Genomic DNA, 25000 nt, shown 5'->3' on the forward strand with positions numbered 1-25000 from the left:
AAGACAGTCCAAAGTAGCCTGGGCTATTCGAAGTGTCCGCTTATTGCACATCCTTTTTTACGTCATTTTGAAAAGCCACTGCATAGCCTACCTGTGTGTGTTGGCATGTTGGCGTGTTGTTGCAAAATCCGTGAAGTTATCTTGCACTCGCTTTTGTTTTCACCCTTGTGCTTCTTTTACCGATATATTCAACGATATCTTTTGCATTTGTTATTCAAACAACGTCAAATTTGGCACTGCACTTACTCATGCCCGTAGCAAGACACCTGCCAAGTTTGAAATCAGTCTGACAATCCGTCAGCGAGATATGCGTGCCACAGACACACGATGATGTGCACCATCTCCTTACCGCTGTTAAGTACACTATGGCAATATATTTCTTACACTATGGCAATATATGGCAATATATTTGGTACACTATGGCAATATATTTGGTACACTGGCAATATATGACAATATATTTGGTACACTATGGCAATATATTTGGTACACTAATATATTTGTTACACTGTGACAATATATTTGGTACACTATGGCAATATATTTGGTACACTAATATATTTGTTACACTATGACAATATATTTGTTGCACTATGGCAATATATTTGGTACCAGAAATAAAATCATAACTTTCCTGTGCAACGTCTGCCTGTCACTTTCACTTTGGTAAGATGTATGTTGGGGACCATCTGTAGATTATACGTATCGTTCACTTTTTATAATCCATTCTCTCTTTCTCTCTCTCTCTCTCTCTCTCTCTCTTTCTCTCTTTCTCTTTCTCTATCCCTCTCTCTCTCTCTCTCTCTCTCTCTCTCTTTCTCTCAGAGCTGGAGTGCCAGTTGGCAGCAGCTGAGTCTCGTTGTCGGTTGCTGGAGAAACAGCTGGAGTACATGAAGAAGATGGTCCGCAATGCAGAGAGTTCTAGAACGTCTTTACTTAAACACCAGGTACACACACACACACACACACACACACATAAGTGGAGTACATGAAGAAGATGGTCCGCAACGCAGAGAGTTCTAGAACGTCTTTACTTAAACACCAGGTACACACACACACACACACACACACACACATAAGTGGAGTACATATCCCCTGCCTCCATGGTCAGAAATTATTATTTTTTACATTAAAGGATAAATTAATCTTTTTACTTACTCTGTTAGTAATCGTGTAGGAGAACTGTCCGTTTTTGACGTCATAGTTGTAGTTGCACTCAAAAACAGTGACATTAAAGGTAAACTTTAATATAACCATTACGAAGCCAATTTGATGGTAAAGGAACTTGTAATAGGCGAATTGTTCACCTAGCATAGCTATACGGCAAAGACGTAGCGAGTCGCTACCAAGAAAACCAGGCATGCAACATCAAGAACGGCAGCCTGCGAGAATCGAGAAACATTACCTTGTCAGTAGATATAGCTCTTTGGAAAGTTTTTGCCTGTCACTTCCACAACAAAAGCAGGGTCTACAGGGGGGTGGGGGAATCACAAGAAGTTTTCTTTTTACAACATCAGAGTAGAATATAAATATATTGCGACTTGAGAGGGAGCTCTACAGTCGCCAAAAATATGTAAACCTGCATAGTATACCTTTAAGGTATATAGATAGATAGATAGATACTTTATTGATCCCCAGGGGAAATTCAAGAATCAACATAGTCATACTACTACAGCTGACATAGTCATACTCCTACTGACATGGTAATACTACTACTGACATACTGACATAGTCATACTACTACTGACATACTGACATAGTCATACTACAACTGACATACTGACATAGTCATACTACAGCTGACATACTCATACAATTAATTGAGAAGGTTGAACAGTAATTGCACAATTACTAAAGCTTTCCCAAGAATTTAATGGAATATGGAACTGCCTGTTTGAACTTCACTTTATATTGTTTTCTTTGTGGGGAAAACGTCTGAAATTGATCAGATTTTCCTTTCTGACTTCATTGTCAAAAGTAGCCTTATGTTATTTGGAACATGAAGGTAAGAGTAGAAAGCTCCAAGGCCTATAGGTTGTATATCGCCCCCCTGTGGTTTCTGAAAGCTATTGTTCTGCACTACATCAAAGACAACTGAAGAAATTGCAAAGCCGTCTAATTTTAACACATTCATGAAATGACGTGCCGATCATTGATATACTGAAATTGATATGCATACACAGACAGACAGACAGACAGACAGAGACACACACACACACACACACACTCACACACACACACGGACGCTAATCTTGGCGCTCGTGTCCAGGTGTCATTGGAGAGGTCGGGGGTGGTGGAGCAGGAGGAGGTTCGTCAGAAACTGGAGAAACTGGACATGCTGGAACAAGAATACCAGAGACTAACACACACACAGAACCACGCAGAGGTAACGCGCACACACACACACACACACACACACACACACACACACACACACACACACACACACACACAGAACCACGCAGAGGTAACGCGCACACACACACACACACACACACACACACACACACACACACACACACACACACACACACACACACACACACACGATCATCTGCTAATTGTGATACACACATACATAACATCTGCAAATCATGATACACACATACATAACATGCAAATCATTTGATTCTGTGTGTTCTGCTCTGACGTTCTGTGTTCTAGAGTAAGATCCGCGAGATAGAGAATAAACTTCTGGAAGAAGAACACCACAGGAAACTGATGCAGGATAAAGCAGCTCAGGTGTGCACACACACACACATATTAACATTCTCACACACACACACACACACACACACACACACACATATTAACATTCTCACACACACACACACACACACAGTGTTGCTTGAATGCTCTTTCCTCACACTGTGTCTGAAGATCATTGCACACCATTGCTTCATGTGCAGTTACAGACAGGTCTGGAGGCCAATCGTATCCTGCTTCAGGCAGTGTCGCCACGCCCACGCAAGTCAGCAAAGCCCAAGAAGAAGAAGAAGGTATACACAACTTTACGTCCATATGCACGGGTGTGTGTGTGTGTGTGTGTGTGTGTGTGTGTGTGTGTGTGTGCGCGTGTGTGTGTGTGTGTGTGTGTGTGTGTGTGCGCGTGTGCGTGCGCGTGTGTGTGTGTGTGCGCGCGCGTGTGTGTGTGTGTGTGTGTGCGCGCGTGTGTATGTGTGTGTGTGTGTGTGTGTGCGCGCGTGTGTGTGATGTGTGTGTAGGGTGGGAGGGGGCGGTCCATAATTGACACATGTTCCCTTTCCCACAAGGCTTTGCGGCAGCAGGAGTCTCCTTCAGAGCCCCACTACAGGCTCAGTCTCAGAGATGTACCATTTGTCACGGGAACGGTGTGTACACACACACAGAGAGTTACACACACACAGAGACACACACACACACACAGAGAGGCACACACACAGAGAGGCACACACACACACACACAGAGACACACACACACAGAGACACACACACACAGAGACACACACACACTCATACACTCACACAGACACCCACACACACTCATACACTCACACACACTATTTTTTGCAGTTGTCTGTTATTCACTGCAAACTAATACCTTTTATGTGTGTGTGTGTGTGTGTGTGTGTGCGTGCGCGTGTGTGCGTGCGCGTGTGTGCGTGCGCGTGTGTGTGTGTGTGTGCGTGCGTGTGTGTGCAGTCCACAGGCGTGAGTCACTCGGTGCGTGCTAACGTCCAGCACGTCCTGCACCTTCTGAAGCAGCACCACCGGCAGCTGTGCAACAGCAGCGTGCTTGGGGCTACGCCATTGGCTGCCTCCAGCGCCCGTCCCCACACAGCAGCCAATGGGAAGAGCTTGTCAGGGCAGCACAGCAGTAGCTCCTCCTCTTCCTCTTCCTGTGAGGATCTGTCAGAGCTGCTGGCGGCCCTACAGGACGAGTTTGGACACATGAGCCTGTGAGTGTGAGTGTGTGTGTGTGTGTGAGTGACTTGCCAATTTAAGTAGGCTACAGTATCAAAAGCAGAATGATTTCTTTTCAACTGTTTGCCTTCTAGAAAATTAGCATTCAACTGGCCAGGTAGTTCGGTTTGAGACTGAGTGGTTGGCTGATTCTCGCCACTAGTACCCAATGTTTTTTGCAGTAGCCTACCCTAGGCTACAGAACATTTCTTAAAAGTTATTTCTTCTTCACTGGCTCATTATATTAAACGGGTGCTTTCTCTATGTCCTCCGCAAATTAAGGTAGTTCGGTAGAGAGACGTTTGAATAGCGTTTGCAATTGACAACACGATTGACAACGTTGAGATAAGTAGGCTATACTAACTTTACTTTCAGTTAACTTGAATGCATCAAAGTTGTCTAGGCTACACCGCGCCAGTTGAAGTCTGCATTCAGTCCTTGCACAAGCGGAGCGGGCTGAAGCCAACCTGTTTGAGGGAGAGCGATGCAGGGAGAGAATGCGTGCTCTGTCCTGCGCACTACAAAGAAATAATAGTAGCCTAGGCTAATCTATATTTTAAATAAGCAATCACTATGTGTTGCTATGGAAACAATAAGTAAATATATTAGAGATATTGTGAGTACCGCTGGAATGGAAGTTAGGAGTTAGTCAGTAACTGTAACTAATTACTGAAATTTGAATTGTAATGTGTTAGCTCACTGTGTTACCCTCATTAGTGTAGCGCGTCACTTTGGAACTCGTTACCCCAACACTACTAGTAGGTTTTCAGCAACATCAATTTAGTTTATTTCCTGTCACACTAGTTCCACGATGCTGCAGCCTGGAAGGCTTTCTGAACTAGGCTACCGCGCTCGCTCCACCAGTGAAACATGTGACTAAAAGGTGCTTTGTCATTGGCTGACGCTCGCTCCACCAGTGAAACACGTGACTAAAAGGTGCTTTGTCATTGGCTGACGCTCGCTCCACCAGTGAAACACGTGACTAAAAGGTGCTTTGTCATTGGCTGACGCTCGCTCCACCAGTGAAACACGTGACTAAAAGGTGCTTTGTCATTGGCTGATGCTCGCTCCACCAGTGAAACACGTGACTAAAAGGTTTTTTTTTCATTGGCTGAGGGTGAAGCCCTGAACTTCGTGAGAACTAGGAGAGCATTGCAGCGCTTGGGAGCTTTAAAACTCACAGAAGAAAGTAGCATTTGTGATGCAGTCGGCTCATAAAATTACATTAGAATCGAAGTCATTTAAAAATTAAGCGCACAGGGGTGAATCGAGATCGCGATTTTATAATGATTTATCGTGCAGGCCTAGGCTCTACCATTTGAAAGTTGTTGAACAACACGCATATGCTGCATTTCAAATAGGAAGTGCACACTTAAAACATCTTGAACGAATGAACGAATGAGTGAGATGGTTAAAACATGGCCAGGCCCAGGCAGACTAGCCTTAAAAGCTTTTATCAGAGACCAGACACGATGGATGATGGTAAATTGGTAAGGCCTGAAGCCTCAGATGTCCGGTCAGCTCCACCACCACCACCAGAGAAAAAGCCGAAGTGTTGGGCGAATCTGTCGGAATCAGTGATGTTGGAAGTGGAGGTGCGAGGGGTGTGGCCACACCAAAACACGTCTCCATGGGAGACACTGAACATGCAACTGTGTTCTGTTCCCAGAGCTTTCTCTGTCTATGATCAACAGGCTTAGGGCCTCGTCGACGAGGAGATTGCTGGTCACAATCAAATGGTATCCTTGAACCGCGGACCGAAAGAAAAAGAAACTAAACATTTTCCAGAATAGGAAATATTTCTTAATTTAGTGTTTTCAAATAAAGAGGCATAGCATTAGAGGGTAGCGCTCATTCAATGTGTGTGCGTATCTGCGCAAGTGAAACTGTTGAACCACTGGAGATAACGTGGGTAGCAGCAACAAACAACGTCTATTTAAAACAACGAACAAAGCGGATTCTTGCTGTCCATGAAAACAGCATAGAGACTGGCTACATCTTTAAATTGACACTAGGTAAGCATGTTTAATTTAGGCTAATGAACATGTTGCATTCTATACGGCCTGATTATGTCATTCTTTAAGCTACTTACTTCACTTTGACCGGCACTGTTTTTTTCAAGCGGAAAAGCGGAAACTCAGATTTCAACTTATCCCCAAGTATTGCTTTGTTCTTTGTGTGTGTGCGTGTGTGTGTGTGTGTGCGCGTGTGTGTGTGCTCTGGTTTCAACTTATCCCCAAGTATTGCTTTGTTCTTGGTGTGTGTGTGTGTGTGTGTGTATAGAGAGAGCATCAGGAGTGTGTGCGGCGACTGCAGCGTTGTGAGATGAGCAGTGTGTTCACATTGTTCCTGGTGTGTGTGTGTGTGTGTGTAGAGAGCATCAGGAGTGTGTGCGGCGCCTGCAGCGTTGTGATGTGAGCAGTGTGTTCACATTGTTCCTGGTGTGTGTGTGTGTGTAGAGAGCATCAGGAGTGTGTGCGGCGACTGCAGCGTTGTGATGTGAGCAGTGTGTTCACATTGTTCCTGGTGTGTGTGTGTGTGTGTGTGTAGAGAGCATCAGGAGTGTGTGCGGCGACTGCAGCATTGTGAGATGAGCAGTGTGTTCACATTGTTCCTGGTGTGTGTGTGTGTGTGTGTAGAGAGCATCAGGAGTGTGTGCGGCGACTGCAGTGTTGTGATGTGAGCAGTGTGTTCACATTCTTCCTGGTGTGTGTGTGTGTGTGTGTGTGTGTGTGTGTGTGTGTGTGTGTGTGTGTGTGTGTGTGTGTGTGTGTGTGTGTGTGTAGAGAGCATCAGGAGTGTGTGCGGCGACTGCAGCGTTGTGATGTGAGCAGTGTGTTCACATTCTTCCTGGTGTGTGTGTGTGTGTGTGTGTGTGTAGAGAGCATCAGGAGTGTGTGCGGCGACTGCAGCGTTGTGATGTGAGCAGTGTGTTCACATTGTTCCTGGTGTGTGTGTGTGTGTGTGTAGAGAGCATCAGGAGTGTGTGCGGCGACTGCAGCGTTGTGATGTGAGCAGTGTGTTCACATTGTTCTTGGTGTGTGTGTGTGTGTGTAGAGAGCATCAGGAGTGTTTGCGGCGACTGCAGCGTTGTGATGTGAGCAGTGTGTTCACATTGTTCCTGGTGTGTGTGTGTGTGTGTGTGTGTGTGTGTGTAGAGAGCATCAGGAGTGTGTGCGGCGACTGCAGCGTTGTGATGTGAGCAGTGTGTTCACATTGTTCCTGGTGTGTGTGTGTGTGTGTGTGTGTGTGTGTGTGTGTGTGTGTGTGTGTGTAGAGAGCATCAGGAGTGTGTGCGGCGACTGCAGCGTTGTGATGTGAGCAGTGTGTTCACATTGTTCTTGGTGTGTGTGTGTGTGTGTGTGTAGAGAGCATCAGGAGTGTGTGCGGCGACTGCAGCGTTGTGATGTGAGCAGTGTGCGGATGGAGCTGGAGAGGCAGCAGGAGAGGATGCTGAAGAAGATGGAGGACAAGGGGGAGCAGATCGCCACGCTGCACAGACACCAGGCCCAGGTACACACACACACACACACACACACACACACACACACACACAAGGGGGAGCAGATCGCCACGCTGCACAGACACCAGGCCCAGGTACACACACACACACACACACACACACACACACAAGGGGCAGCAGATCGCCACGCTGCACAGACACCAGGCCCAGGTACACACACACACACACACACACACACACACACAAGGGGGAGCAGATCGCCACGCTGCACAGACACCAGGCCCAGGTACACACACGCACGCACGCAGGCACGCCCACACGCACACACACACACACACACACAGGTACGCACAGGTACACACACACAGGTACACACATACATACACACACACAGGACAGTCTGCTAGTGATAAATTAACTACAACTGGAATCTCTCTCTCTCCTTCTCTCCCTCCATCTCTCTTTTTCTCTCTCTATCTCTCTCTCCTTCTCTCCATCTCTCTCCTTCTCTCCCTCCATCTCTCTCTCCTTCTCTCTCTCCTCTCTCTCCTTCTCTCTCCTCTCTCTCCTTCTCTCTCCATCTCGCTCTCCTCTCCTTCTCTCTCTCCTTCTCTCTCTCTCCTTCTCTCTCTCTCCTTCTCTCTCCATCTCGCTCTTCTCTCTCTCCTTCTCTCTCTCTCCTTCTCTCTCTCCTCTCTCTCCTTCTCTCTCCATCTCGCTCTCCTCTCCTTCTCTCTCTCCTTCTCTCTCTCTCCTTCTCTCTCTCCTTCTCTCTCTCCTTCTCTCTCTCTCCTTCTCTGTCTCCTTCTCTCTCTCCTTCTCTCTCTCCTCTCTCTCCTTCTCTCTCCATCTCGCTCTTCTCTCTCTCCTTCTCTCTCTCTCCTTCTCTCTCTCCTCTCTCTCCTTCTCTCTCCATCTCGCTCTCCTCTCCTTCTCTCTCTCTCCTTCTCTCTGTCTCCTTCTCTCTCTCTCCTTCTCTCTCTCCTTCTCTCTCTCTCCTCTCTCTCCTTCTCTGTCTCCTTCTCTCTCTCCTTCTCTCTCTCTCTCCTTCTCTCTGTCTCCTTCTCTCTCTCCTTCTCTCTCTCTCCTTCTCTCTCTCCTTCTCTCCAGGTGGAGCGGTTGCGGAGGGAGTGCCGTGGGAGGAGGGTGAAGGGTGGGGAGGTGCGGGTCGTTACCACGGTCACAGGGGGAGTCCCCTCCAGGGTCGTTGGGCCCAAATCGCCACGGCGACCGGGAGAACGCTCCCAAGACAGCCTTCGCCTGCTCAAAGACATGCGGTCATTACAGAGCTCCCTGCAGACACACTAACACACACACACACACACTAACACACACACTCACACTAAAACCGCTTCAGCCTGCTCAAAAAGACGTGGCTATTCCAGACACACACACTTATCCCAGAGTCTGTGTGCTGTGCGTTTGTTTTTGTTGAAGAGATGAAGATGTGCTTGTGTCCGCTACCATGACACGGAGATCGCTGTTACTCTGGGATGGTAGGGACCACTGAGATCCCCTTTTTGATGGACACATTGTGTTACGTACGTGCGTAAACTGGTGTGGTTGTGTGTGTGTGCATGTAATGACATTGGACCTGCCTGTATAAAGTAAACTGGTGCGCGTGTTGTCACCTGTGTGTGTGTGTGTGTGTGTGTGTGTGTGTGTTTACTGCGTACTGCCTGTAAAGTAAACTGGTGCATGTGTTGTCACCTGTGTGTGTGTGTGCGTGCGTGTGTGTGTGTGTTTACTGCCCACTGCCTGTATAAAGTAAACTGGTGCTGACTATCTGAGCTTTTAAAATAAAGTATTTATTTTTTACATGTTTGTGTGACGTTTGAGGTGAATCAAAACTGAAGTGCATTAGAGGTGTAATACTGTATGTTATCTGGTCTCTAAAATTGAACCGTGCCGGGTCGTGTAGAAACTCCCACAGACGCCTGCACAGACACACACACTCGGATTGGATTTTGGCTATCGGATTGGATCAAATCTTGAAAATGGGCTGTTCAAAGGGAAAAAATGATCCTGAAATTGGATTGGATCACGTAATCTAATCTTGGTTTTGATCTGGATAAAACCTTCACTTTGTGTTGTTCAAAACTTCTGAGTTGTATTGGAATAAATCCAAACAAGTAGGATTAGCCTGATCCTAACAGAAGGGTGGATTCAGGATGACTTTCAGGCACAAAATGTAATAAAACATGAAAGTTAGTCAAATAATAATAATAATAATAGCACTTTTATCATGTATTTGCACTTGATTTATTTAAATGCTACAGTAATAGGAGACAATGTATGATTGCTTGTATTTATTTATTTATTTGTTGTGGATAAGATAAGGGGTCTGACTTAAAAATGAATTGACAATGGAAGGGGATGTTTGTATTGTTTTATTGTAGTGTTTTCTGTCTCTTTAGATAAAACAAGCAAAGCTACCCCATGCCACCAGAGGGCAGCGGTGGCCTATTGGTTAGCGCTTCGGACTTGTAACTGGAGGGTTGCCGTGGCCTACTGGTTAGCGCTTCAGACTTGTAACCGCAGGGTTGCCGGTTCGATCTCCGACCAGTAGGCACGGCTGAAGTGCCCTTGAGCAAGGCACCTAACCCCTCACTGTGCCGCTGTTGTTGCGGGCAGCTCACTGCGCCGGGATTAGTGTGTGCTTCACCTCACTGTGTGTTCACTGTGTGCTGAGTGTGTTTCACTAATTCACGGATTGGGATAAATGCAGAGACCAAATTTCCCTCACAGGATCAAAAGAGTATATATACTTATACTTATAATCATATACTACCCTAACTCTTGTTCCTTATCTAGCCACTAGGCTAGATTGTGATATGTAGTTCCATATAGGTAATCCGGATTTTGTAATCCTGAAAAGGTTGAATCTGGATCAGTTCGATCCCACCCCAAATTGCTTTGAAAAACCGGCATAAAAATTAGATGGATTACCTGATCCTGGATTGTAAAACATGGAATTTCCAATTACAGATTGCTCTGATCCAGATTTAACTTTTTGAACAACTGGGCCCAGGAGTGAACATGATTGGCTGTGGTGAAATATGCTCATCAGGAGTGAACATGATTGGATGTAGTGAAAGCGATGTTCATCAGGGGCAAGTTCAAAGCTCAAACATTTGTAGTGTTAGCAATGGCAGTAGTGAATTCTGGACTGCACAATATGTTTGGTGGAAGCAGTGTGCTACAGGCTTTGAGATACGGGTTGAGTTCACTCCAGACGAAACATGGCAAGTGCAGTGCTGGATTCAGTGGGAACTGGTGCATTGAGCTCCTCACTCTTTTGGGGTGTCATGGTGCTTTGAGCTCCTCACTCTTTTGGGGTGTCATGGTGCTTTGAGCTCCTCACTCTTTTTGGGTGTCTGTGAACTGGTGCTTTGAGCTCCTCACTCTTTGTAGCCAACAAGCATGCACACAGGTGTCACTCACACACACACAGGGTGTCTACCTCTAGAGAGTGTGTGTGTGTGTGTGCGCGTAACAACCCAACATGCACAGGTGTCACTCACACACACACACACACACACAGGGTGTCTACCTCTAGAGAGTGTGTGCGTGTGTGTGCGTAACAACCCAACATGCACACAGGGTGTCTACCTCTAGAGTGTGTGCGTGTGTGTGCGTAACAACCCAACATGCACACAGGGTGTCTACTTCTAGAGAGTGTGTGCGTGTGTGTGCGTAACAACCCAACATGCACACAGGGTGTCTACCTCTAGAGTGTGTGCGTGTGTGTGTGCGTAACAACCCAACATGCACACAGGGTGTCTACTTCTAGAGAGTGTGTGCGTGTGTGTGCGTAACAACCCAACATGCACACAGGGTGTCTACCTCTAGAGTGTGTGCGTGTGTGTGCGTAACAACCCAACATGCACACAGGGTGTCTACTTCTAGAGAGTGTGTGCGTGTGTGTGCGTAACAACCCAACATGCACACAGGGTGTCTACCTCTAGAGAGTGTGTGCGTGTGTGTGCGTAACAACCCAACATGCACACAGGGTGTCTACCTCTAGAGTGTGTGCGTGTGTGTGTGCGTAACAACCCAACATGCACACAGGGTGTCTACCTCTAGAGTGTGTGCGTGTGTGCGTGTGTGTGTGCGTAACAACCCAACATGCACACAGGGTGTCTACTTCTAGAGAGTGTGTGCGTGTGTGTGCGTAACAACCCAACATGCACACAGGGTGTCTGCCTCTAGAGTGTGTGCGTGTGTGTGTGCGTAACAACCCAACATGCACACAGGGTGTCTACCTCTCTTACCAGTGGGGTATACTACGAAGCACGTTAGACATATCTAGGCTATGTAGACATATCGAGGCTTGACAAAGCCTTGACTCAGGGGTATACGTTAAGTGATACTACGATTGCAGTTATGTGGTATATTTGTCAAACTAGGCTTTCAGCTCAGATCTGTGCGCGTTCTCGGTGTTGGGATGACTTTGGCCAATCGTGTAACGTGGAGACGCACAAGACCGCCTCTATTTAAAAACAATTACTTCCGCATTCATGAGCGATAGCTTAATCTACACTGCGGTCATTTTTTGTGTCTAACCTTTAACATCAAATAAATCAATTGTCATCAGTTGTTGTATGGTATGCACGTCCATAGTGGGATATTTGCACGCACAGCACTATTAAAGCGCATTCGAGATCCAAAATGTTAGTAGAGGTGGAGCTCCACCTGTAAGATATATGACAGAATCCTACACGTGAGATAACTTTGTTTTTAAGACAATTGATTGGTGTGCGGTAGATTACACGATTTGAGCTATAACTTAGCACATAACCTCCTCCCGACCAGGTTTGGTTGACAGCATAAGATACCATGGTGATATAGCGACACTAAAACAGATCCACTTTCGTGTCACAGCATACCCTGGCTTTGAGCGCAACATACCTCGCTAACCCACTAATCGAGATTCGTAGTACACCCCACAGCTGCACTTGTTCGACGCACAACTAAACCCTGAATTAAACTGTACGGCTTGAACTCGAGAGTGATGGGCATCAGCTGTGCACGTGATTGGCTGTGGTGAGAGTGATGGGCATCAGCTGTGCACGTGATTGGCTGTGGTGAGAGTGATGGGCATCAGCTTTGTGTGTGTATGTGTACGCGCATCATGTGTGTATGTGTGTGTGTATATATATATATATATATATAATATGTGTGTGAGAGTGTGTGTATATCTGTATGTATGTGTGTGTGTGTATGTGTGTGTGTGTGTGTGTGCGTAACAACCCAAAGCAGACATGAGTCCGTGGTGGCGATCTTTGAAAAAGTGTTTTTATTTACATGGTGATGGAGGACAACACAGACACAGCATGGCCATATTGCACAGAAACTCATGGGCAGGTCCATCAACACCACTGACAGGAACCAGCGTCATCTTAATCAGAATCAGAAACACATTAATTAGCAATAATAATAATAATAATAATAACAATAGGAGCCAGGGTGTGAAACTGCACCGACGGCAACGCCACACTCCAGGGGGTCGACAGACAGAAGTGGAGTCCAGCCGGATCTCAGCCGGATCTCAGCCAGGACGCGGCCAGACATCCGCCGCAACCGCCACCCCGGGAGCAGGAAAGGGGGAGATTCAAGTTAAACGGTTGCCAGGGAGACCAGCGGGTTACAGCAGGGACAGCACATAGGGAGGGAAAGTGATCTCATCGCACTCTACTGGTTACAGCAGGGACAGCACATAGTGATCTCATCGCCCTCTACTGGTTACAGCAGGGACAGCACATAGTGATCTCATCGCCCTCTACTGGTTACAGCAGGGACAGCACATAGGGAGGGAAAGTGATCTCATCGCCCTCTACTGGTTACAGCAGGGACAGCACATAGTGATCTCATCGCCCTCTACTGGTTACAGCAGGGACAGCACATAGTGATCTCATCGCTCCTTACTGATTGCATTCCTAGAGCTTAGCGGAGTTGATGGGATTCTACATGGCTAGTTTTTTAGAAAAATGATATCTAGGTCCACATCGGGAAATTAGTTGAATGGCTTCCATATGATGTGCATTGGGGTCACCTCTGTTGCTTCTAGTGGTCATACTGTATTTTTAGGACCAGTATGAATTGTTTTGAGTTTTTTTTGTAACATGGTGATAAACTACAGTTACATTTGATGTCACCGGTTTGGGTGTTTCTCTCTAACTCATCGAAATGGCAATTCGCTTAAAAATTGTTTTGTAATGACGGAGCTCGATGTAAACCGAGTGTTGATTACTTTTCTGTAACTTGTGTTGTGCTCATACTCACATGAAGAGCTGGCAGTATGTGTTAAGTGTCAATGCTAACCATGCTACAGTGAGTAACGTCAAAGTGTAAAGTCAACTGACTTCTAGTTATAGTCCGTTTATGAAATGAAAGGAGCAATTTTTTTTTTTTTTAAAAGAAGGCAAAACAGGGTCTGACATTTTCACAGATAGTAGATCATTACCGTATACACACTGAAAAATATTTTTGGTCAATAACTTCGCCGATTTGGCTTCATAATATATATTTTAAAACTAGGTCTATGGGTCTTAACATTGTAGCTGCTGTTTGATAGGACCACTGGAGGCGCTAGTTTTCACATTGCAGCTGCTGTTTGATAGGACCACTGGAGGCGCTAGTTTTCACATTGCAGCTGCTGTTTGATAGGACCACTGGAGGCGCTAGTTTTCACATTGTAGCTGCTGTTTGATAGGACCACTGGAGGCGCTAGTTTTCACATTGTAGCTGCTGTTTGATAGGACCACTGGAGGCGCTAGTTTTCACATTGCAGCTGCTGTTTGATAGGACCACTGGAGGCGCTAGTTTTCACATTGTAGCTGCTGTTTGATAGGACCACTGGAGGCGCTAGTTTTCACATTGCAGCTGCTGTTTGATAGGACCACTGGAGGCGCTAGTTTTCACATTGCAGCTGCTGTTTGATAGGACCACTGGAGGCGCTAGTTTTCACATTGTAGCTGCTGTTTGATAGGACCACTGGAGGCGCTAGTTTTCACATTGCAGCTGCTGTTTGATAGGACCACTGGAGGCGCTAGTTTTCACATTGTAGCTGCTGTTTGATAGGACCACTGGAGGCGCTAGTTTTCACATTGTAGCTGCTGTTTGATAGGACCACTGGAGGCGCTAGTTTTCACATTGTAGCTGCTGTTTGATAGGACCACTGGAGGCGCTAGTTTTTACTTTCCCTCCTTATTGGAGCCCCAAAGCCAGACCCCAGTGACATCATCATCATGAGACGTGGGGATGGAGGGTGGGGGCAGAGAACTGTGTCCCGTCCTGTGTGTGTGTGTGTGTGTGTGCGGTGAACCCTTCTGTACGGTTAAAGAACTGTATTTATATGTGTTGCGAGGCGTGTGTGTGTGTGAGAGAGAGCATTAGTGTTGTACTGTCTGGGGTTAGAATTAGGTGTGTGAGGGTGTGTGTGTGGTGATGTCAGAGTTGCCATTATATCTTTAAAGCAGTGTTTCTCAAAGTGTGGTCCGGGGAAAACTGGTGGTCCCCAAGCTATCCCAAGTGGTCCGCGAGCAGACGTTGTAAAAAATAATATAGATGAGTTGTTTGCAATATTGAACCAACTTGTATGTAAATCCAAACAGTTCTGCAACACTTCCTATGTAAGCTATGCCAATTTAAATCATATGAATCCTCTGACACAATAAGCAAGGTGCAAAGACAATAAGCAAGGTGGTTCAGTGAGTAGGCCTATTATGTCTATTAGCTAGGTGGTCCGTGAGGTTTTTCTAATGGTTAAGTGGTCCTTGGTCACTAAAAGTTTGAGAAACACTGCTTTAAAGGAACACGCTGACTTTTTGGGACTTTAGCTTATACATTCCCCAGAGTTAGATAAGTCGATACATACCCTTCTCATCTCTGTGCCTTTAGTTACTCAGTCTGACACACCCACCACCAGCCTAGCTTAGCACCCACCACTAGCCTAGCTCAGCACCCACCGCTAGCCTAGCTTAGCACCCACCACCAGCCTAGCTTAGCACCCACCACTAGCCTAGCTTAGCACCCACCGCTAGCCTAGCTCAGCACCCACCACAAGCCTATCTTAGCACCCACCACTAGCCTAGCTTAGCACCCACTGTTAGCCTTGCTTCCCACTACACAGAGACACATCTAAAAGACGTGTTTTGCACGTCCAATTTTGGTCCTCTGAAGGTGCAGACTGTGACGCCGGATGACGTCCAGTATTGACATTCACAGGACCTCTGTATAATGTCCAAGAAAGGTTACCTAGTCTGACGTTGAAATGTTGAACTGCATATTGACGTCCAAATAGCAGACCTTGTTTGCATGTCGTTTAGACGTCCAGAATTGGTCTTGGACCGACAGACGCAATATAGACATGATCTGCATGTCCATCAGACGTCTATAGTGGGTTAGCAAAGGTGGCTTGATGTGGCTGGCTCCAATAACCTACACCTCCCAATAGTGACAAAAGAACATTTGATTTACAAGCTGTGATTTGTGATTTGTATAGCTACAATGTATCACACACTTGGCACTATGTTCACATTCAGGCGAAGCACAGCTACTTGGGCGGAGTGATTTGCAGGCAGCACCTGAGAAGTTCTGGTGTTACTTCTTCAAACCCCAAGTAGCTGTGCTTTGCCTGAATGAAAACAGCCATTTTGTGTCTGTGTCTCATTTGACTTTGTTAGTGTGTGTGTGCGTGTGTGTGTGTGAGGGTAGAGTCTGGCTTTGGGATAAACAGTAGAAAGCACATACCTGACTTTTTGTCAAATCGGAGTAGTGTGTGTGTGTGTGTATGACCAAGTGACTACAGGCACGGAGGTGAGAAGGGCCTTCTCCAACTCTGGGGAATAAGTCTGCGTGTTGTGCTAATGTGGCTGCATTTCAAAGGTGGCCATATTGACTGGACTTGCATAACATCACATGACGAGCACCTGACTCCGTAGGGTCCACGCTGAGATCGGGTCTATTAGAAGATCTTTGTAGCAGACTTGACCTTCAACACCTGGACAGGTGACGCACACCTGTAACAGGTCACTACTGTGGATAGTCAAAATGGACGAGTAAGATAAGAGAGTGACAGGAAGTGACCCAACGGAGGGTCTGGGAAGTTATAAAACGTATAAAACTGGGCAGCATGTGAGTGCGATTGTCGGCTTATGGTGGGGTCAGCTAGCTCGTCCGCCCAGGCTATTGGTCCACATGCAACGCATTACGGAACGCATTACGCAACGCAACGTTGATGTCAGGATCAGCAGGACATATTGTCAGCCAATCACCGATGGAGTCTCAGGTCACATGACAATGTGATGAAGGCAGAGAGCGTCATGCCAGGCTCTGAGAGCTGCAGACCCTGTTGGGTGTGTGTGTGGGTGTGTGTGGGTGTGTGTGTGTGTGTGTGGATGTGTGTGTGTGGGTAGCGTCTGGCTTTGGGACAAACAGTAGAAAGCACATACCTGACTTTTTGTCAAAACAAAGTAGTGTGTGTGTTTGTGTGTGTCTGTGCGTGTGCGCACATTTTCATATTTTGACTGTTCATGATAAATGACTTTATGATTAACACTGATGAGTACAGATATTGTGTTTCAACCGAACCGCTAAAACACTCTCAGACCATGGTAAGAACAGACACACACACACACACACACACACACACACACACACACACACACACACACATTTATATATATGCATTTACAATGGCATGTGTTCACCTCAAAATCCAAAGTCTTTCAAAGGCAATGCAGACATGGTAAGGCAAGTCCATCTCATACTGATTTGCACACACATACACACACACACACACACAAACACATGAAATGGTCTCTCCTTATTCTAGAGTGTGTGTGTGTGGGGGGGGGGGGGTATAGTTCTCTGTGTAATATTGTGGGTTTGCTTATTCATATACACTGTCATATGTACAATACATTTGTGTGTGTGTGTGTGTGTGTTTGTTGTTTTCATATCATCTGTTACGTGGAACACCACACATACACACACACACACACACAGAAGCAACTACAAGCGCTTACTGATTTTGTCCTCTAGAGCTCTGCTTACAGAATGTAAATATACAGAATCAAGTAAACACCAGTGACAAAGCACACACACACACACACACACACACACACACACACACACACACACACACACAAACTCACCAATCACAAAGCACACACACACACACACACAAACTCACCAATCACAAAGCACACACACACACACACACACACACACACACAAACTCACCAATCACAAAGCGCACACACACACACACACACACACACACACAAACTCACCAATCACAAAGCACACACACACACACACACACTCTGTCACACCCACTCACCAGCCCCAAAGCACACACACACACACACACACACACACACACACACACACACACACACACACACACACACACACACACACTAGAAAGCACACACACACACCAGTCACAAAGCTAAGTTTAGACCAAAAGAACACATGGACACACTCTATCTCTCACACACTTTCTCTCTCTCACACACACACTCTATCTGTCTCACACACTCCATCTCAAGTGTGTGTGTGTGTGTGGTGAGTCATGACATCATCTTTCTCATTGTAAGGGTGACGCCGTTGAGTCTCCTCTGCCCACAGGAAGTGTCTCTATAGCAACGCCCCCAGACATCACCCGGGTTACGCCCCCTGTGACCCCTGAGCACCACCGACATCACCATGATGTCACTTATCATGCCGTGTGGGGTCGTCGTCCAGGCAACCATTGAGAGGGGGGGGGTCATCTCCAAATGCACCCTGGGATTGCATCAGATCATACTCCTCATCGAGGAAGTCCAGCGAGTTGTTGCTAGGCAACCCACGAATGGTGAACTTGTGGGAGACTTTGGTCCACTGCTCCCGATTGGCTGCCACCCGCTCATAAAGCTCCGCCCCTCCAGGAAACAGCTCCTGCAACAGCCTGCCAACACACCAGACAAACAAGTTACACTTTGCTATGTTTTTATAAACAGAAATTACATTTAAGTATACTCTTTTGATCCCGTGAGGGAGATTTGGTCTCTGCAATCGGTGAATTAGTGAAACACACTCAGCACACAGTGTACACACAGTGAGGTGAAGCACACACTAATCCCGGCGCAGTGAGCTGCCCGCAACAACAGCGGCGCTCGGGGAGCAGTGAGGGGTTAGGTGCCTTGCTCAAGGGCACTTCAGCTGTGGCCTACTGGTCAGGGTTTGAACCGGCAACCCTCCGGCTACAAGTCCAAAACGCTAACCAGTAGGCCACGGCTGCCCTCGAAGCCTTAGTGGATGAACTTGATCATGAGCCAAGGGAGCACCATCAGCTCACCAGTAGGCCACGGCTGCCCCCATGTATGAGTGGATATGGTGCAGTAATGTGTGATATGTGAAGCATCACAGTGTTAACAAAATGAGATGTCGGCCCATCTGACCGGTTCTCCAGCGTGGAGACCATGGCTCTCAAACGGCCATGATCACACACACTGTGTGCTCGAGTGGAGCCAGTGGCTCTCAAACGGCCATGATCACACACACTCTGTGCTCGAGTGGGGGAGGATTAATTATGCTGATTTTGGTTCTGTAAAGGTCTGCCAGGGAAATTCTTGCTTTCATAAATGGCCTGCTTTCTCACAAAAGCTGAATCACTGTGCTCAACTAGCTGGCTTTGATGAAGCATTCTCCTCCACCAAGCTATGAGCCTAGCCAGTCACGTCACGTCCTCTGCTCCTCAGTCACGTCATCTGCTCCTCAGTCACGTCACGTCAGTCACGTCATCTGCTCCTCAGTCACGTCACGTCAGTCACGTCATCTGCTCCTCAGTCACGTCATCTGCTCCTCAGTCACGTCATCTGCTCCTCAGTCACATCATCTGCTCCTCAGTCACGTCATCTGCTCCTCAGTCACGTCATCTGCTCCTCAGTCACATCACGTCAGTCACGTCAGTTGTTTATGCTATACTGCGCGCATAGCCCACCGCTAGCATCATTGGTCAGTAGTTATCCTGCGGGGCGTAGCCGGCCGCTAGCATCATTGGTCAGTAGTTATCTTTCGCGCGAAGCCCGCCACTAGCATCATTGGTCAGTAGTTATAACTGATTTCTCTCTGTTGCTGGCATTTGTTCATCTTTTAGATGACAATGTTGGGGGGGGGGGGGGGGGTGGGGCAACACTACCGTTTTGAAAATTGAGGGAGACACGTCCCCCCCCTAATAACGCCCCTCAAGGTGTGCGTGCGTGCGTGCGTGCGTGCGTGCGTGTGTGTGTAAGCTCACTTGTAGATGGGCATGGCAATGTGTTCCATGAAGCTGATCTGCAGTTCAGGGATGTAGGCCTTCTCCCTGTCCATCATCTCACTGGGCCTGTTCCCCATGGCTTTTTCCTGTACACACACACACACACACACGCACGGACGCACAGATGCACATACGCACACACACGCACGCACACACACACACACAGACACACACACACGCACGCACACACACACACACAGACACACACACACACACAGACACACACACACACACGGACACACACACATGCACGGACGCACAGACACGCACGCACGCACACACGCATGCACGCACACAAGCACACACACATTAGATATCTATGTAAATCAGTTGCAGATAGAAACATCAGAAATATATACACACACATCATTGGCACATATCAGCTACACACACACACACACACACACACAGTTTAACTGCACGTACCAAATCCCCTTGAGAGAAGAACTCTTTGTAGATAAGCTCCTGCAGAGACAGAAAGGTGTGTAGGAGAGAGAGGGGTAGAGGGAGGAGTAGAGGAGAGAGAAGGAGAGAGAGAGGGATGGAGAGAGGGAGGGAGAGAGAAGGAGAGAGAGAGGGAGGGGTAGAGGAGAGAGGAGAGAGAGAGAGGGAGGGAGAGAGAGAGGGAGAGGGATAGAGGAGAGAGGAGAGAGAGAGGGAGGGGTAGAGGAGAGAGGAGAGAGAGGGAGGGAGGGAGAGGTGTAGGTGGAGTTGTAAAGAGAGTGATATTTGAATGTCTTTCACAGTTTCATAATGAAGTTATTTGTTCTGAGATACTACTGGGTTCCATTACTGAACTGCCAACACAGTTCCTACAAATATGATAACAGTATACAATATATCTGATAACAGCATACTATATATCTGATTCAGCTGGTCTCACTATATGATAACAGTATAGGCCTACTATATATCTAATTCAGCTGGTCTCTCTAGTCAAGTCAAGTCAAGTTTATTTATATAGCGCATTTCATACACAGAGGTCATTCAATGTGCTTTACATAAACAAAACAAAACAATAATAACAAACAAAAAGCATAGAAAGGCAATATAGTCAAAGAATAGTTCAAAGATAAAGATCATAATAAAAAGAAAACATAAAACACAAGGTAAAATAATTTAAAAATAAAGGATAATTAGTAAGCAAAAAACAAAGGCAATAATAGTAAAAAAAGTAATAAAAGATAAAGTAGAATAATTATCAAGGCAGATTCAGAATTTGTAACTCGGCACAGTTAGCAGAAAGCATCTGAGAACAGTTTGGTCTTAAGTCTAGATTTAAAACTGGCTACAGTTGGGGCCTTTTTAATGTCATCCGAAAGTTGATTCCACAGCTAAAAGCTGCTTCACCATGTTTAGTTCTCTATATGATAACAGTATACAATATATCTGATTCAGCTGGTCTCACTATATGACACCAGTATACAATATATAATATATATATATATATAAAACAAAAACCTGCGGCACACCACCAACCATAAATGTAACAGAATTACACACTGTGGCCTAATATAGTAAAAATAATGACAATTTAGTCTCTCATTTGTTTACAGTTCAGTTCAGAGTCTGCATTTTTTCTTTTTAAGGAGGCGTATTTATTTATGTTTAGCCTATTGATTTGCTGATTTAGGCCCTACGTCTTTTCACCCATATTAGAAAGCTAGATACCGGACTGTCCGTCGAGTTCTAGCCTATTAAGTGGTCGTCATATTGCTGGAGGCAAACACCTACACGCTCTGGACAACACTAGCTGACAATCAGAGACACCTGTTTCTCCATTGGCCTCCACTAATTGTCGCCCCCATGATGGCATCACTATTTACGTATGTTCTGGAGCCCAATGCGTTATCTAGCTTTCCAATATCTATTTTTCACCACCAGTTCTTGTGCGCATCACTTGATTAACAAGGTCATTATTGCGCTATTACTGTCACCCACGGACATGAAAGAGTATTTATTTAGCAAGTCACTACATTGCAGGCACAGATGCTCAGCAATGGCATGTCCTAGCCTACTATTTGCAACAACTAAAGTTTTTGGACCAATTAAGTGAAATTGGACAATTTCTCACGGCACACCTGATGATCTCTCACAGCACACCGGTGTGCCACGGCACAGTGGTTGAAAATCACTGCCCTATATGATAACAGAATACGTATCTGTGCTTGGACAGGCTGGTCCTGGCCCACCTCAAGAGCGTCAGAACAGCAGCACAGAGGATGCCATCTCTACGGCACCTCAAGAGCGTCATATGTCATTACCAAATGTTGCTGATTGGTTACGGGAACTCCAATGATTTTAAACCTCAAAATAAGCATCCGCCCATTACGGAGACAAATTCCTATTACATTATGCCAGACCAGGCTAATGATGAACCAGATTTAAGCACAATTTAGTACAACCTGGAAAATCATTGTGTGGTGGTCAATGATGATATTGTGGTGGGCCTCCACAAATAAGTCCATGTGGGAAACACTGCTGTTCTCACCCCAACCACAGACTGTTCGCCCCGACTCCTGTGACACCAACCAAGATGATTTGATTTAAGCTTTAAGGCTGTTGGGCAAATAGCCTGTAGTATCGGGCCACCGGCCATAAATCAATTAGTAAAGGCAATGTCATTTTTAAAGGGGCGTGACCATTCTTCTATAGGGCAATTCCATGGAAAATTATTTTTTTTGTAACATCCATAACGCCAATAAAATGTGATGGTATGTTATGATGTGAATGATTACATTAAATTTGAAAATTTTTGGCTGAAGAATGTACATGCACAAAAAATGAATGTTATCATTCATTTTACATTACATTACATTACATTACATTACATTTGGCTGACGCTTTTTAACCAAAGCGACTAACAACATGGTAAACAGTACAGAACAGAATTCACATCATACAGATGCCAAGGCATTCCACTGGCGTTACGGATGTGACAAAAAGTCCATTAACGTTTCACCGGTTCCCATTTAGAGGAGAGGATTTGGAACACTGGAACAGGAATGAAAAAATACTGCTTTTGCTCAGAAAGAACCGAAATGAAATGAAAATCTGTTTTTAGTCCCTGGTTACTGTTAATACACTGCACATACCTGCACAGGTCTGTCTATATTGTCCAGACTTCATATTCAAACCCCCCCCCCCCAAGATACTAACCCCCCTAACAAATGCAAATGCTGTATGTAACTAGTGGATTATATGTTATAATATGTATCAGGAATGTTGTGATGATGTACTGATGTTGCAATTGTGAAACAATGTTGCTATGGGGATGTGATGGTGTTGCATTGTGAAACAATGTTGCTATGGGGATGTGATGGTGTTGCATTGTGAAACAATGTTGCTATGGGGATGTGATGGTGTTGCATTGTGAAACACACCGCAATCTTGCGTGTGGTCTTCCAGCCCTTGGTCTGGTCAGAAAGGTCACACGAGGTCATGAGCAGACACAACAGCAGACTGTGATGATTCTGGTCCTTAGGATCATAACCCACTGAGAGAGAGAGAGAGAGAGAGAGAGAGAGAGAGAGAGAGAGAGAGAGAGGGAGAGAGAGAGAGAGAGGGAAAGAGAGAGGGAGGGAGAGAGAGAGAGGGGTCAAACAAGGTCATCAGAGTCTGGTTCTTAGGATCATAACCCACTGAGAGAGAGAGAGATAGGGATGGAGGGAGAGAGATAGGGGGGAGAGGGAAGTCATCAGAGTCTGGTTCTTAGGATCATAACCAGAGGGATGGAGGGTGGGAGAGAGAGGGAAAGAAGGGATGGATGGAGAGGGAGATAGAGAGGGAAAGAAGGGATGGATGGAGAGGGAGATAGAGAGGGAATGAGCTGTAATCTGCACACTAAACCCCTCTCACTGTTTTATTCCAATGCTCTGACCACACAGAGACAGACACACACACACACACACACACACACACACACACACACACACATGCACAAACATGCACAAACACAGAGACACACATATACTGTACACAGACACACACACACCCACACACACACACACACACACACACACAGAGACACACATATACTGTACACAGACACACACACACCCACACACACACACACACACACACACACAGAGACACACATATACTGTACACAGACACACACACACCCACACACACACACACACACACACACACAGAGACACACATATACTGTACACAGACACACACACACATGCAAAGACACACATACACACACACCCACACACACTCCTCACCATCAGCCATTTTCTGCAAGTCTTTGAAGATGCGCAGGTGATGGGCCAGGTCTGTGGCCAGGATGATGTCACGCATCAGATCCAGCATCCGCTGGTAGTCCTGGCAACCAGAGCGAGAGCATTAGAGAGGCGGCAGAGGAGGAGAGTTTATTAGCAGCCTAAAGGACAGTAATAAAGACATCTGATTGGGTGTGGTGTTGCTTAGAGACCTTCCTGGAGAACTTGTCGAAGATGTTGCAACCTCGAGTGTTGAGGATTGCGATGGCTTGGGCGAAGTGGTGTCTCTGGAAAGAGGGGTAGGGAGAGAGAGAGAGAGAGAGAGAGAGAGAGAGAGAGAGAGAGGGAGGGAGAAAGAGAGTAAGGGTAGAGGAGAGAGAGAGGAGAGAAAGGGTAGATAGAGAGGGAGGGAGTAAGGGAGGAGGAGAGAGAGAGAGAGAGGAGAGAAAGGGAGCAGAGAACATAGTAAACATGTTAACATGTTAAGTAACTACACTATTACATTAGAAATCTGCAGCTACAGCTCTGTACTACAGGAAGGAGAGAGAGAGAGAGAGAGAGAGAGAGAGAGAGAGAGAGAGAGAGAGAGAGAGGGAGAGAGAGAGGGAGAGAGAGAGAGAGAGAGAGAGAGAGAGAGAGAGAAACTGTAAAACCTTCCCAAGCAAAAGCTTTCACTGCAGATATGCCACTGAATCGCTGAGAGACACACTGTGTGTGTATTTGAGAGTGTGTGTCTGTGTGTGTGTGTCTGTGTCTGTGTGTGTATTTGAGAGTGTATGTCTGTGTGTGTTTGTCTGTGTACATGTATGAGTGTGTGTGCGTGCGTGCATGTGTGAGTGTGTTGCATGTGTGAGTAAGAGAGACAGAGTGATTAATTAATTGAGTTATTGATTGGTTGTGTGTGTGTGAGTGTGTGCATGTGTGAGTGTGTTTGTGAGTGTGAGTAAGAGTGAAAGAGTTAATTCATTGATCTATTGATTGGTCGTTGGTTGGTTGATTGATTGTTTAATTGATTAATTTGATTGATTGGTGGGGTGTTGTCAAGGCTTGTTGTCG

General features: G+C 46.1%; 2 protein-coding genes across 10 annotated transcripts in view; one reads left to right on the forward strand and one right to left on the reverse strand.

The window, feature by feature from the left end:
• Positions 1-25000, forward strand: part of cep57 (centrosomal protein 57) — a 36352-nt gene that overhangs the window by 8158 nt on the left and 3194 nt on the right. The window contains exons 4-12 of one of the 6 annotated variants that reach the window (XR_006022749.1): positions 826-947; positions 2270-2386; positions 2665-2742; positions 2910-2999; positions 3270-3350; positions 3682-3938; positions 7311-7455; positions 8516-8946; positions 16260-16264. Coding sequence is in view for 5 of the 6 variants with exons in the window: in XM_042062958.1 (XP_041918892.1) it covers positions 826-890; positions 989-1045; positions 2270-2386; positions 2665-2742; positions 2910-2999; positions 3270-3350; positions 3682-3938; positions 7311-7455; positions 8516-8713 (1088 nt within the window). In the remaining variant the exon portion in view is untranslated. The other 5 variants (XM_042062958.1, XM_042062957.1, XM_042062959.1 and 2 more) reach the window with 5 other exon arrangements.
• LOC121683336 (cGMP-dependent 3',5'-cyclic phosphodiesterase) overlaps positions 17788-25000 on the reverse strand; it is a 145113-nt gene continuing 137900 nt past the window's right edge. For all 4 annotated transcript variants that reach the window (XM_042062948.1, XM_042062947.1, XM_042062950.1 and 1 more), the window contains exons 25-30: positions 24157-24231; positions 23948-24047; positions 23099-23211; positions 20142-20180; positions 19695-19801; positions 17788-18362 (exon numbers count right to left, since the gene is read on the reverse strand). In XM_042062948.1, the coding sequence (XP_041918882.1) occupies positions 18128-18362; positions 19695-19801; positions 20142-20180; positions 23099-23211; positions 23948-24047; positions 24157-24231 (669 nt within the window). In that variant the 3' untranslated portion in view covers positions 17788-18127. The remainder of the gene's footprint in view (positions 18363-19694; positions 19802-20141; positions 20181-23098; positions 23212-23947; positions 24048-24156; positions 24232-25000) is intronic.

Source organism: Alosa sapidissima, chromosome 15 (genome assembly GCF_018492685.1).
Source record: "Alosa sapidissima isolate fAloSap1 chromosome 15, fAloSap1.pri, whole genome shotgun sequence".
NCBI classification, from domain to species: domain Eukaryota; kingdom Metazoa; phylum Chordata; class Actinopteri; order Clupeiformes; family Clupeidae; genus Alosa; species Alosa sapidissima.